Source organism: Polypterus senegalus, chromosome 14, assembly GCF_016835505.1.
Source record: "Polypterus senegalus isolate Bchr_013 chromosome 14, ASM1683550v1, whole genome shotgun sequence".
NCBI classification, from domain to species: domain Eukaryota; kingdom Metazoa; phylum Chordata; class Cladistia; order Polypteriformes; family Polypteridae; genus Polypterus; species Polypterus senegalus.
The window spans coordinates 40,532,627-40,546,639 of record NC_053167.1 but is presented as its reverse complement, the minus strand read 5'-3'; the positions used below and the strand labels follow the sequence as shown (position 1 = coordinate 40,546,639).

The following is a 14,013-nucleotide window of genomic DNA, read 5'->3' as shown; positions in this document are numbered from 1 at the left end:
AGTGGAATGGCTTCCATCACAAGTAGTACTGTATAAACCATTGTTAATCATAAACTTCTTTTGTGCGCCACTTTGCATAAAAGCATCCGCCAAGCAAGTACATGTAAATGTTAATAAGAATGAATTAAAGATGCAAGCAATGCTTGTTATATGAATTTTTGTGGGTATCTGATTCTATACACGCTTGTCCCAGTCCTGTAAGGCATAACAGATGGATGGATGATTCTATGCATTTACATATCATGAAGCCTATCATAGTACAGTTGACTTTAGACTTGTATGCTAGATAATTCATTGATGCATATATATGCGTTATAAAAATCCATGTCAATACCGACTAAGTCGGGCTGGAAGCCAAAAGATTACTAGGTCAGAGTCTGCATGTTCACTCACTCTGCCAAACAGTCCAATGGTATAATTATGCACTGTGTTCAGTTAAACTAATTGGGTATTTAACAATGGTGCTCATTCACAATGAAAGGCCCTATACAAAGATTGTTTGCTTTAATGTCCTTATGGAATCCATTACAACACTTAGCTACCCAGCAGTCACATGGAATCACACCATGACAGACATGCAGCAGTGGAATTCAGAGGCCTCCTACACATTCAGCAATCTGGACAAGCAGCTTTAGTACTAATCACTAAAGCAGAAGTTGTCCTGGGTTTGGGATTTCTGCACTAACTCCTTCGTCACTGGTTCATTTTCATATTTCATCCGAATCGCTGCTAACCTTCTTCTCTTTAACACGTCAGAATACAGGTTTTACTTCTCTATGAATTTTAGGAAATTTATACATGTTTTAGTTCAAGTGAAACAATGTACTGAAACATAATGGTTTTTAAATATATTTCTGTTTAGTCTGTCATTTCCTGAATTTTAAAGGGTTTTCTTAAGTCAATCATTTCAATGTTAGCACATTTAACACAATTTAAGGGAAGTGAGCCTATCACTTACAGAAAACAAGCCGGAATAGTCAACAGGTGTTCTTTTGCCTCTGCTGACTAAGATTGTTATTTTTCACCCCCACATGAAGGACAAACCCTAAGTTTGTGTCCAAGGAGAGGAAACAAAAGCATAATCTGTATGAACCAAACCCTGTCTCACAAGACCGTGTGGCCTGTGCTGCCATTTTGGTTTAACTCTGTTTTCTGAAAAGCACACAAAGCTATGGTTTCACACAGAAATACACATAAAACATCTGCCAGGTGGTAGCGGTGGTTGCAGTCGCAGTGCATCACAATCTGGCTTGTACCTCTTGTCACTGTAAATGGCTGTCCTAGATGAACGTTGCCATTGGCACACCAGCTACACAAACATGTTCAGCACCATGTTCAGCTGATGCTAGTACCGCACATTCGTTTTCAACCACTTGTGTCAAAATTGTAATCCAAATCAGCAATAATATGCAAAAGTCACCCACAGAGTATTTTGCCTTACACCAGCGTTTCTCAACCTTTAAGTATTTGCGACCCGAGTTTTCATAACAGTTTTAATCGCGCCCTCCTTAACATTTTTTTTAAAATGTAGATGCATATTTTATTATACCTACTTAACTTTTATCGACATTTATCTAACTCTATATTTATTGTTCTAGTATCAGAATGTAGTTTAAGTTCCTTTGTTTTGGTTTCAACAGATATTTTTTTCATATTTTTGATTCTTGCTTTCTTTTTTTCACATCTTCGCACCCCCCTTTTTGTTACTTCACGCCCCCCTAGGGGGGCCCATCGCACAGATTGAGAACCACTGCCTTATACATTTGTTCCAACCTCTCGCCTGATGTTGATGCCATTTTTGCCATTGTTTGCTCCTTGCTACTCACACGCTCGCAGGGAATCTTGGTCAAACCAATGAAGCTAACATTCCTTCCAGCAAAGAGAGTCCAACTAAAACATAACAGTGGGTTTTGACACCATTTAGAGTTGATTACTACCGTCAACCCTTACTTTCGACAAAAGTCAACATCCGCCCAAAAAGAGTTAAAGCAAGGGACATGAGGACTCAAACGAAGTGAGTCTGTTAAGATGAGCACTCACAGGCCAAAGGTCCATATGTCAGATTGAGTAAGAGGAGCAGTCACCTCTATCAACTGCCCAGGAGGGTTAGAGGAACCACACACAAATGGAATACAGACAGTGACCAAGCAGTATGGTAGAAAGTGTGGCTTTAGAGACTTAAAAGCTTGACTTGAAATTATTTTATTTTTGAAAATATATTATTTGTTGTTTTGAAAATATTATGTTAATTGGCAAGATTGTTGACCCAATGACCTGTTCTCATCAAAATTATCTATCTATCTATCTATCTATCTATCTATCTATCTATCTATCTATCTATCTATCTATCTATCTATCTATTCACATGCATTTTTATTTGTAATTAATTTAATATTGTTTTTTTTTGTATCAGTATACTGCTGCTGGATTATGTGAATTTCCCCTTGGGATTAATACAGTATCTATCTATCTATCTATCTATCTATCTATCTATCTATCTATCTATCTATCTATCTATCTATCTATCTATCTATCTATCTATCTATCTATCTATCTATCTATCTATCTTTCGAATATAGTACCTTTCACATCTATCTGTCTGTCTGTCGAATTATTACCCTGAAGAATAAGTCTCGATGACATAAAACTACTTCCCATGTAAGCTCTTCTGGCCCCAGTGTAAGCAAGGCAAGGTGTGGGTACGGTGATGGACTGGCACTCTATTCAGTGCATTTTCCCACCTTGTGCACAGGGTTAGTATCAAAAGTCAGAGAAACTATTGTCAAAGCAGAAGTTATAAACCATAGACAAAGTCAAAATGAGAATAGCCTGAACTTCATTACTAAACGACACATAATCAACAGAACCAACAATAATATCAAAAGGTGATCTGCCAAGAGTCATTAATCAAAAAACAAGCTCTCACCAAAAACTCAATGCAAAACTGTTAACAGGGTGCAAGGGGGAACTCCTATAAATCGACACTCTAAAGATGTTCCCCACTGAGAGCACACGCTGAAGTTGTTGAAGGTCTGGACCCTTAATCTCAGACGCTGCACTGAATGAGGTGCGGGTTTATAAAGAGTAGCATCAGTAATGGCGCATCAAGGTTGTTGTTAGTAACGCCGCTACTAACAAGACAAGAATGTCTTGAAAACGCAGATATTATGTATTGAAGTTTACAAAATGAGGAGGTTTAAAAATAAAAAAAAAATTCTATTAACTTGTAGTTAAATTAGTAATAAAAAACACCAATGTATTAACATTCCCTGATATGTAAAACTTCCAAAAACTACAACGGAGCAGCAGAAATGAATTAGATTGAAGCAAAAACTAATTTACAAAGTGGCCCGAATCGTAAAAGGGTGGCTCAGTTGGTTAGTTTAACTCCCAGCCCAGTCACTGTTTATGTGGTCTGCACAATTTCCCAGTGATCTCTGTTTTTCCTAGAACATCCCAAAGCCAAAAGTATCAGTTTAATTGACAATTTAAATTTGTCAAATAAATTATTACGTAAATGTAAACATAATAAGTGTATCACTAAATGGCATTGTACTCATGCTCAGCTTTGTGACTGTCTATGTCAGACTAAGCTCCCTTAGATTTACAGTAGTTAATATTCTCTCAGCCTCAGGCCTCCCAGAGAATGGACTCAACTCCCAGCTTGATCTCCACTGGTGTGAAATCTGCATGTTCTTACTGTGTTTATATTCGTTTTTCTTCTGCACTAAATGAGTTTTCCTCAAATCTCTAAACAATTTGCAGAATACGTGTGACCTCTTGATAGAACGATTACTGCTTTTCACTTAATACTGAAGCTGACCTCACTGTATCTATTAACCCTTTGATGGCCACCGGCTCCATCAGGCAGCATGTTATTAGCTGTCATAAAAAGGGGAAAATACACACTTGGATGGTGTGAAACCGTGCTAAAAAGTCATCATCCACAATTTGACATGCCCCACAATTTCTTGTCATATAAATTGGCATGGGTGGCATGGTGGCGCAGTGGGAAGCGCTGCCGCCTTGCAGTTAGGAGACCCAGGTTTGCTTCCTGGGTCTTCCCTGCATGGAGTTTGCATGTTCTCCCTGTGTCTGCGTGGGTTTCCTCTGAGTACTCCAGTTTCCTCCCACAGCCCAAAGACATGCAGGTTAGGTGCACTGGCGATTCTAATGTCTCTAGTGTGTGCTTGGTGTGTGTGTGTGTGTGTGTACACGCCCTGCAGTGAGCTGGCGCCCTGTCCGGGGTTTGTTTCCTGCCTTGTGCCCTGTGTTGGCTGGGATTGGCTCCAGCAGACCCCCGTGACACTGTAGTTAGGATATAGCGGGTTGGATAAAGGATGTGTGGATAAACTGGCATACTCAGTTGATAATATCAGCATCAGCAGTCACCAAGTTTGATATCCCCACCGACTAGAAGTCATATAATGTGACATCAGTTTATAGATGACAATTAATTGATGTCATCTCAAATAATGTCCATTTGGGAGCAGAAATACCTGGATACAAGGAGAATGTATAGATTCTAAATAAATAAAAATGGATCAGAACAGAGCCTAAGTTCTATGCGGTGTGAGGAGACAGCCAGAAGCTGGGAGACTCTGCCTATCGAAGTACCAACCTACAAAGAAATTCAATTTATTTCAGTTCACTTCTGTAAAGCATTCTTCACTCGAATGTAATGGAGTTTTACAAGCATGTCCAATGGCTTTTAAATGTGTTTCTTTAAGCTTTTGTGATGCAAAATGCACATAAAATAACTTCTACATTTGACAACATAACAAAGATTACAATGGAAAACTAAAGATTTCTTTTGCATGTAAATACATCTTGATATGTATATGTGGAGTAAAAAAGACTTGATATGCAAGTAAATATTGGAGATCTTGGTGACCATTCTATCTGTTTGTTAAAAGTATTGTGGAAGGTTACTGCCAGAAGAGATGCTACTCCAAGGTCCTTAACCTGAAAATTGCTCCAGGGGTGCTGTACAATGGCAGACTCAAGTGAAGTGAACAGACAATTTCCCCTGGGGATTAACCCCGTATATCAAATCAAAAGTCAAATAAAAAAATAACAGTAATTTGTCAAATCAAGAAAACAGGGCCATTTCTCACCCTTTTCAGGCAGCTCTCCTTTGCGTCTGTGTGGGTTGTGGACACTGCTTACCATGGGCATAAAGCAGTCACTAAGCTTGCTTATTCCAAGAAATGATCCTGGGAATAATCGTATTAACAGAGAATAAGTTTTGCAGTGGAACCGTGTTAACTTTTGACTTTTAATTTAATTTGGAAAAGTAGCAATTGACTAGTTTTGAGGTGATGTCGATGTTTAAATAGTAATACTCGCTAATCAGAGCACAAGGGAGTGATGACGTGTTACATGCTGCTCACACATTTAGTTGAGAATTTTACTGTCACAATAAACTAAACCTTTTATTACAGCCACATTTTTATTGAGTAAAATAAATGTAGAATAGAGTAGAAATAAAATAGCTATTAAGTTTGCACATTATATATGAAAACAAAAAGGAAAGAAGGACCCCCCCCTTCTACTCCATCCCTAATTACAAATATTATTATAGGAGAGAGCTGGAAACAGAACAGCAGGAGTCCATGACCGTGCCAGCGAGAGGTTTGTATATTAGAACATTAGAAAAATGTTATTAGAAAAGCCTAATAACGCTCAACAATCCTATCCAATAAATTTCTCCAAAATAACATCAAGTTGAGTTTTGAAGGTTCCTAAAGTCTTTCTCTCTACCACAGTATTTGGTAATTTATCCCATGTGTCTTTGGTTTTCTGTGTCAAGATTGCAGGCCAGCAAGTTAGACATTCCCATTCAGTAGTCTTCACCAGCTCACGTTGTGCACTTATTTACAACATTGCCGGATGGCAGACTGATCCTTAAAGTGGAGAGCTCAAGAACTAAACTGTAAATGTTAGGGCACTGGTAACTTTCCAGGCAGAGGGAAATGCCAGGTTTGCATCAATGGCAGCTAAGGAGATCTTCTACTGGACAGGTGTAGGGTAGGTAGCCAAAAATTCTGAATTATGTGTTATGTTGGCGGGGGGATGATTATGCTAGTGTCTAGAATGGCAGAAATGTGAGGAAAGGTAAACATTTGGTGAACTATACGGACAATAAACATCAGGGGAAAGCCCCAGTGCTAAAGACATAATAGGAATGAGATCATCTTTTAAATGGGTGTGCTAATGCCTGGGGTTTTACAGAAAAAGGTGATATTTTAAACAAATAGTGCTCCAGGGGAGGCTGGAAGGTCGCAATGGCGGACTGATTATGAGGTTACTAGGCAGGCCGGTGTTTGAGTAATATTTGATTTAAAACGGCAGGAGAGAATTAGAGCCTGAACTTGACCTTAACCTGAAAACAATGCGAAAACTACTAACCCTGTCTTAAAGTGGCAAGAATTAGGACCGTTTTGTGCCCAATAACCATTTGATCACAGACCTAGTCGATAGCTGGAAAACCCCGCTTCTCCAAGCAGCTGCTGCCTTGACAGCTCACCACCACCTGTCACTTTCACAAGAGAGCCAACTGGCCGTCTTCTCCGGGCAGAGTTACAGAAAGATTTCAATATCAATGGCTACATCGTACAATGAAGACGAATGTGTGGCATCGGAAGCGAAGCCGATTGAACGGGCTCAACTCCAGGCTGGTAGTGCGGCAATCATTTATTATTGCTGGAGCAGGGCGGCATTACTCATGAAAAAAGGGTGTTAAAAGCGAAACCGAAACTAACGTGACTAACGTAATATGTTTAATGCAGAAAAAACAGAAATGCGTATAGATAGATAGATAGATAGATAGATAGATAGATAGATAGATAGATAGATAGATAGATAGATGTTCAATCGACGGGCGTCGATCCATTGCTCTGTTGAAGTGCTTATGCTTTTCCAGTTTGTAAAATACGTAAAGTGCCCACGTCCAATTCACCTCCTACATTTCCTGCGTACGATGCCTCCTACTGCATATAGTGTCGCAAGGAGCCGCAGCCGATTTTTACATCCCTCATGCACGAACCCTGATCGCTACGCGCACTTACACATTTAGTCATCAGCGCTGCACGTCTTCTGGGATGTACTTCAAAACCGTGTATATACCTGCTGTAATTCTCAGATCAATCATACGCTTTGAAAAGTGTCATCTGTCAAATACTCACCTGCGGGACCGCAGAGAACAGCACAAGGAGCAGCGGGAATTGCACGCGCACGCCCATGGCTAGATCGTGGTTGCAGCAAGAAGCGCAGACGACACTGAGCCCTTTGCGGACTCCCTGCTCAAAAGGCAGCACTTTTCAGCTCCACCCTAACGAGGGGATTTCCGCCTACAGATTGTCCCACATTAACTCATAACCGTACTGTAAAGTCTGTGCAGCACAAGGAAAGAAAAAAGAGTTCCTTTGGAAGTTCAACAGGGAAACCCCGACTGCCGCACTTTTTTTAAAGGGACCAACACCTAAGGGTGGTTTCAGTCCAGCCACACAGCTGGGACAAACCAAAATGTGCTTCAAACCTTCTTTCCAAGTCTGCCCAGTTTTATACAATAAGCTTGAAGAATTATAAAATGAGGAACTGTAACACTGAAGTGTGAAAAACACCATCTTTACATATATTATGTGTAATTAGGCATTCAAATAAAGTGGAACATTAAAAGAGGAAATCACAAACATGAATTATTTAGAAAACACAATGGATAATTCTAATTCTTTTTAAAAATAAGTATGTGCACAAAGAGATGGCTGCATTAGGCTAAATTTGCCTTCTGGTTTACAGATTATTTGGAATGAAAACAAGAGTCTACAGTTCTAGCAGGAATGGTTGTTTCACACGTTTAAATAATGACCTCTAGATTCTCTAAAATAACATCAAGAAAGCATAGCCTATTGTCAACAGTATATGGACGCGACCCCTCCCAAACCCCCTGCCCCCAAATTACTGAGTTCAAGTATTTCAGACCACTACTATTGTTAACAGATACACTAAATGAAGAACATTGCCATGAAATCTTCATTGACAAGCATTGGCAGTGGAGCAGGTCATATCTTCAATGTGGCACTGTCATAGGATGCCACCAGTGATGCAGGTCAGAATGTAACATTTCTGCTCTGTTAGATAGGACCCAGTCAATTGTAAGCTCTATTATTAAAGAAAAAACAAATTATAAAAGCAGCATAGCCACGAGGTGGAAGTCTATGAGTGGAGCAGGGCCATTAAGTGCTAAAGAACATAGTGTATAAAAATCGCCTAGCGTCTTTTAGTCTGTTTTCATTGCACCCACAATGATGATGGACATAAAAGAGAATCACTATTTCCTTTTTTTTTTTTTTAAATAAAAAATCACAATCTAGATCTCTACATTGAACATTTGAACCTTTATGACTGGTTGGTATTTTTAGTCTGACTTAAAAATAGTAATCAATTTGCCTTTGTTTTACAGAACATGTACCATCACAAGGCACTTTTCAGGGCTAACTTGTTTGCATCCATTCATGTATCTATTTTCTTAACCAACTTATCCAGAGCAGAGTCATGGGGTAGATGGAGCCAACTGCAGCATTCAGTGGTCAAAAGGCAGGATCAATCATTGGAGAGGGCTTCAGTACGTCTCAAGGTGAACACACACACATACACACATCAGGAGCCTATTTAGCAATGCCAGTCCACCCAACCTGCCTGTCTTTGGACTGTGGAAAGAAACTGGAGCACCCAGAGAAACCCACACGGACACAACAATACTGTACAAATGTAACAGTTGAAATGTACAATATAAGACAAATATCAGATAAATGAAATACACCATTGATAGACTGGAATTATATCTTTACACAGCAAGAATCCAAAGGACCTACAGTAGAAATAAGACCATAGCTTGTCCTCTGATTAACAGCTTAGATGGAATGAAAACCAGTAACCACAAATATAACAAGTTGTATGGCTAGATGGGTGAAGTTACATGTTTAGATAACTTCCTAAATGATCTGTGTGAAATGCAACCGAATAGCCATAACATTAGGAAAGTAATCTAACTTTATCTAATGGCATCATGGCATTTTCCAACAGAACAGGCAATTACAAACTATGTCAGAATAATGTGCTACTTTGTCATTGAGCCTTGACCAAAATCAGGGTCTTATATATTACCTAATACCAAAGTTCTTGAGTTTTACCATGAGGCATATTAATTTGACTTCTTCGAATTACTTGTAAATGCATGCAGGAGGCACAAATGAGTCGTAATTATATAGCACCTTTTACAGTCAGCACATTCCTAAAGGGTTTTTTCACATGAAAAACTGCTATTTAAAGACATCCCCAAGTGAATATGCATGGCAACATTGGGGACACGTTCACTGCATTAGAGAGTTTAATGTATGCAGTGCTATAGAGTTAGGAATGCTTTAGGCAGTAATTTAAACATTTTGTGTACTATTATCACTCTGTGATCAAAGTTGTCAAAGACAGAGGAGTCTAGATTATTTTTCTTGAGCATCAGTTTAACTACTGCAATCTTTAGAGAATCTGGGAAAATGCAGATCTGTCAACCTACACTTAACCCGCAATGAAAACATCACAGGAAACACAATACATTCTGTGTGAGTATTGCTGCATGGATTGAAAAAGATTTAGGGATTCACCTTCTTCAGATCTGTCAAAGGAACCTTGCATTTACTGGACAGCTTCAGATAATGCTCCTCACTAGGGCTATCTACCATCTCAGAAGTATTGATAATTGACTCCATAATCCCATAGTCTTCATATAAGACATCCATATCTGTATTTGGAAGGTTACAAGCATTGACTGCATCACATTAACTCAGTTTTGACACTTTGTTATGAAAGCTGTTTTCAAAGAAGTCATACCGGTGGCTTATGTACTTTATGGCTGTTTCACAGAGAATAATGAAGGCTGCTTCAGATTCCGTAGACACGTTTGGAGTAAGCTAAGTTGGTGTTTACTGCAAAGCAAAAAAACATGCCTTTGCTCTTCCCTCAGGTTTGTTTTTTTACTTCAGTAAAAGAAAGATTAAGAACTGAAATTATGCTGAATTACTTGGTTTCTTTTGCTTCAATAGTGTCTGAGAACAATTTAAGAGTGTGGAAAAATACATAACTAGATCTCTGATAAATCACAGGCATTCCCTTCCTGTACCTTGGAACACTTCTCATCTAGACTTTGGAAACAAGTTTTTAGGATTTCCTAGCACTTAAGTATTTTGTCAACAAATGGCAAAAAAGAGAAAACCATCTAGCCGCACCATGCTATAAAAGATCGAAATGATCAGCTTCCACAATGTCACATAATTACTTTAGCTGTGTTGTTTCATTTTGCTCAGCTGCTAAAAGAGCTACACAATTCGAGCACACCAATTTTAACACTAATTTCTAGTTTTTCAGTCGCAAGTATTACTGCATTATGCAAATTATGTAGCAGGCAGTTTGCAGTAATAATATTTGTTTTGAGCTCGACCCATTTTTTGATAAACACTGCTGCGTTTTCCATAATTGACACGTTTGAAGATTACTTGGTTTTCAGACTTAGGCTATGTTTTTGACAATGTGTTATGTTTCAGCCAGGTTTTAAGCAGGTTTTCTTTTTTCTTTTAATTGTTCTTGAGCATTTTTTTTATATATTTGTTTGTTTTTAATGTATGTTATTTCTGTTAACACTGTTACGTTTACTGTATTTGTTTATTGTTTGTACTTTTGTGCTGTTTTTGTGTTTGAATACTTTCCTTGTGTTATATGTTTGGAACCTTATGAGACGGGGCCACTGTGTCCTAATCGCTAAAGGACCGCCCTCAGCCTTTGTATTTCTGACTGTGAGTAGGACCATCAGCGTTTTATTATCTATGAAAAATGTATATTATTGCGAGTACTGATTTTCTGGTTTCTGGATTTTTTTTCTTTCTATTTTTGGTTTTCAATTCTTGGATTTTAGATTATCACTTTCTTGCTATGGATTACCTTTTTAGGCAAACCCTTGCCCCTTTTTTTACCTTTTTTGCACTTCTATTTGTTATTTAAATAGATTCCTGTATTTCTAAAGGTTATTTGCTTGGATGCTTTCCCTAGAGAGACATTTTTGATGTATTTTGGTACATTTAAGGTATTTGTTGAACTTTTAAAGCAAGCTTCCCATTTTGGGCCTGTGCAAGCTGAACCCTACCTGTGAAGTTTGGAGTCAGGCTGCCCATAGGTGAGACCTATCTTTAGGCAGGCCTGGTTTGTGGGTCTTTTGAATGCCTTTAATCCTTTTTGCTATTTGGTGTGCACTTAATGGGGATACTGTATTTCTGTCATTACCCTCACATTTTCCATCTTCCTTTATTCCTCCACTTAAAATAATTGTCACAATCACCTGCCACTTCTCATATGATCATAACAGCCTGCACTGTCAAGATGACTTTAAATGCAATTCTAGAGTGCCTTCTAACCAGACCCACTTGTAGGGCAACTGGTTGCCTTCATGGTTATAACCTCGTCTGATAGTAGCTGGTTTCTGGATTGGTCCATCAGTGTTATGCAGAATAGGTGGCGGCTGAGTGAGAGCTTAGCTGATGTCTGGAGGAATGAATCCGTTTTCAGTGTTTACAGGTAGTAACAGTACACAGCACTGTAGGAGTTCTTCAATTGCTCACAGTGTAAAAGGAGCAACTTTAAAGGTCCTTTGTAGCCAAAATGTTATGAGTTTGTGGCTGACCACTGGCAGTTTGCACAGCATAAATATTTGGTCTAGAATGATTTGTGGAATGTGCAACCCACTCCAAGACAAAACATTTAGCAGTTCCAAACCTTCTGTTGGCTTTAAATAACCATAATCTGAGTTACAGATCATGTATGAAGTAATTGCTTCTGACTGTTGAGAACATCTTAGGTTCTGTTTTTTGATGGTCATCACCATTTTGTGACTTTTTCTTCTTCGTCATGGCCATACTGTAAACAGATGTTACTCTAATGTAACATACAGGTGGAGAGTGGTAGCAATATAACATGGCTGCACTCAGCTTTTGATATCTGGGTATTGTATTAAGAAACAAAATTTTTCCAAAGTCTTTTTGTAACATTAGATAGGGAAAAAGGAACCCAAGTCAGAGGTAGCATTTTCTGGCTTTAAATTTCTTTCTGATGACTATGACTTTAATTTTGTGTTTTCATTTGACAAACTTTATAGTTTTTTTTTTCTTTTGGCCTCATGACCCTAACTTGTTATCAGACCTTGATACTACCTCAGCCTTCTGTACTTTATTTCCTGTTGTTCCTGTATAAGTCTGATTCTGGTAATCATATTCTTAACAGCTGTCTCCTGTGTCAGAAAGGTAGCACAGTCACACACACACACACTCTTTTCATTGGATTGTGTGACCTTATATAGCTAGGATATGCTGTCACCTCTGTTTATTCCTAACTGTCAACCTTCTTATTACAAAGACAAGGTCAAGTATAACTGGCCACTGCTGGGTGATTTTCCACCTCTCTCTTACACTCATGCTACTGTCCCTGTTGATTGTGTTTACAAGACACACATCATACACACACAGAGCATAACCTACCTTTCCACACTGGCATGTGCAAAACCTTTCCTACTGCCATCGTCTCCCTTGCTTTCTCAGTTTTTCAATGGCCTGGTAGGTTTCCTGTGGGAGTTAACTCTGCTCTGTGTTCCCCCTGTCATCACGAAAGCTAAGCATCCCTTCTCACAACTGAATATTAACAATGGCAGAGTTTCTTTCACAGCTAAAATTTTATCACATCATTAAAACAAGAGTAGTAAAACAAAACTGCATTACCAGTTTAAAGCAAATTTTAAAATGCTCAGAATTTCAGTAGCAAAGTGTTCTCCCTTAAGTACAATGACTAAGTTCAAAACATTAATTTGGGAGGCAGAGAATACAGTGGCGTACAAAAGTATTCAATAACTTTCAAAGTCATCATACTTTTCTGTATGACAAAAGGTTTGTACACATATTTATCCATTCAGCATTTGTAATGTGAAATCTTATGCTGTAACAATATATTTCCAAAGTCCAAATAAACATTTTTCTGCAGATGTTTAATTAAAGAAGAAAAACTCAAAAGTTATTGTTTGCCTAAGTATTAAGGCCCTGCACATTCAAACTTTGTCCAGAACCCTTTTGCTGCAATAAGAGGCTTCATTCTTTTTGGGTAATGAGGTACCAGTTCTGCACATTGTTCAGGAGTGATGCCTCCTCATTCATCTTGGCAGAATTTATAGAGATCCTCTATATGACTCTTTCCACATATAGGCTAGTGGGATGGCACCTCTGGAGAGAAGGTTTCAAATATTACCACAGTTTGTGAATGGGTTTAAGATCCGAGCTTTTACTTGGCCATTCCAAAACATTCACTTTTCTGTTTTTGAGCCATTCTTGTGTCGCTTTGGCCTTATGCTTAAGGCCACTGTCATGCTGAAAGATGAAACCTCTCACGAGCCATAGGTTCATAACACACTGGAACAAGTTCTCCTGCAATATTGTGCTGTAATTGTTTTCATCAATTATCCCTTCAACTCCGACAAAGTTCCCAATCCCAATACATGACAAGCATCCCTAAAGCATGATACTGTCACCAGCATATTTCACCATAGGTGTGATGTTTCGTGAAGTATGGGCTTTTAGTGTTAGGCCACACATAGCCCTTTGACATCTGGCTAAGAAGTTCTATTCTAGTCTCATCTGACCGTAAAACCTTCTCCCACATCTTAACTGGGTCTTTCTTATGCTTTGTAGCAAATGCCATGCATGCTTTTATATGGACCTTCTGTCATGGCAGAGGTCACGGAGGCCATGGAGAGAAGGCACATGGAGTCTCAGTAAGGCAGCAGAATCAAGCTTTTATTGCGTGATGCATACATGGACTGAAATCAGGTGAAATGAGTGACCAAGGATTGGCAAACCATACTTTTATTACAATTCTTATCTCCCAACACATTTGCTCTGTTATTTGACTCCCTAACACTCTATTCCC

The 14,013-nt window shown here is 38.7% G+C and overlaps 1 protein-coding gene across 4 annotated transcripts in view; it reads right to left on the bottom strand.

Moving 5' to 3' along the window:
• Window positions 1-7,340, bottom strand: part of LOC120514468 (tumor necrosis factor receptor superfamily member 5-like) — a 39,700-nt gene extending 32,360 nt beyond the window's left edge. For 2 of the 4 annotated variants that reach the window (XM_039734864.1, XM_039734866.1), the window contains exon 1: window positions 7,188-7,340. In XM_039734864.1, the coding sequence (XP_039590798.1) occupies window positions 7,188-7,244 (57 nt within the window). In that variant the 5' untranslated portion in view covers window positions 7,245-7,340. The remainder of the gene's footprint in view (window positions 1-7,187) is intronic. The other 2 variants (XM_039734865.1, XM_039734863.1) reach the window with 2 other exon arrangements.
• Between the last annotated feature and the right edge of the window lie 6,673 nt (window positions 7,341-14,013).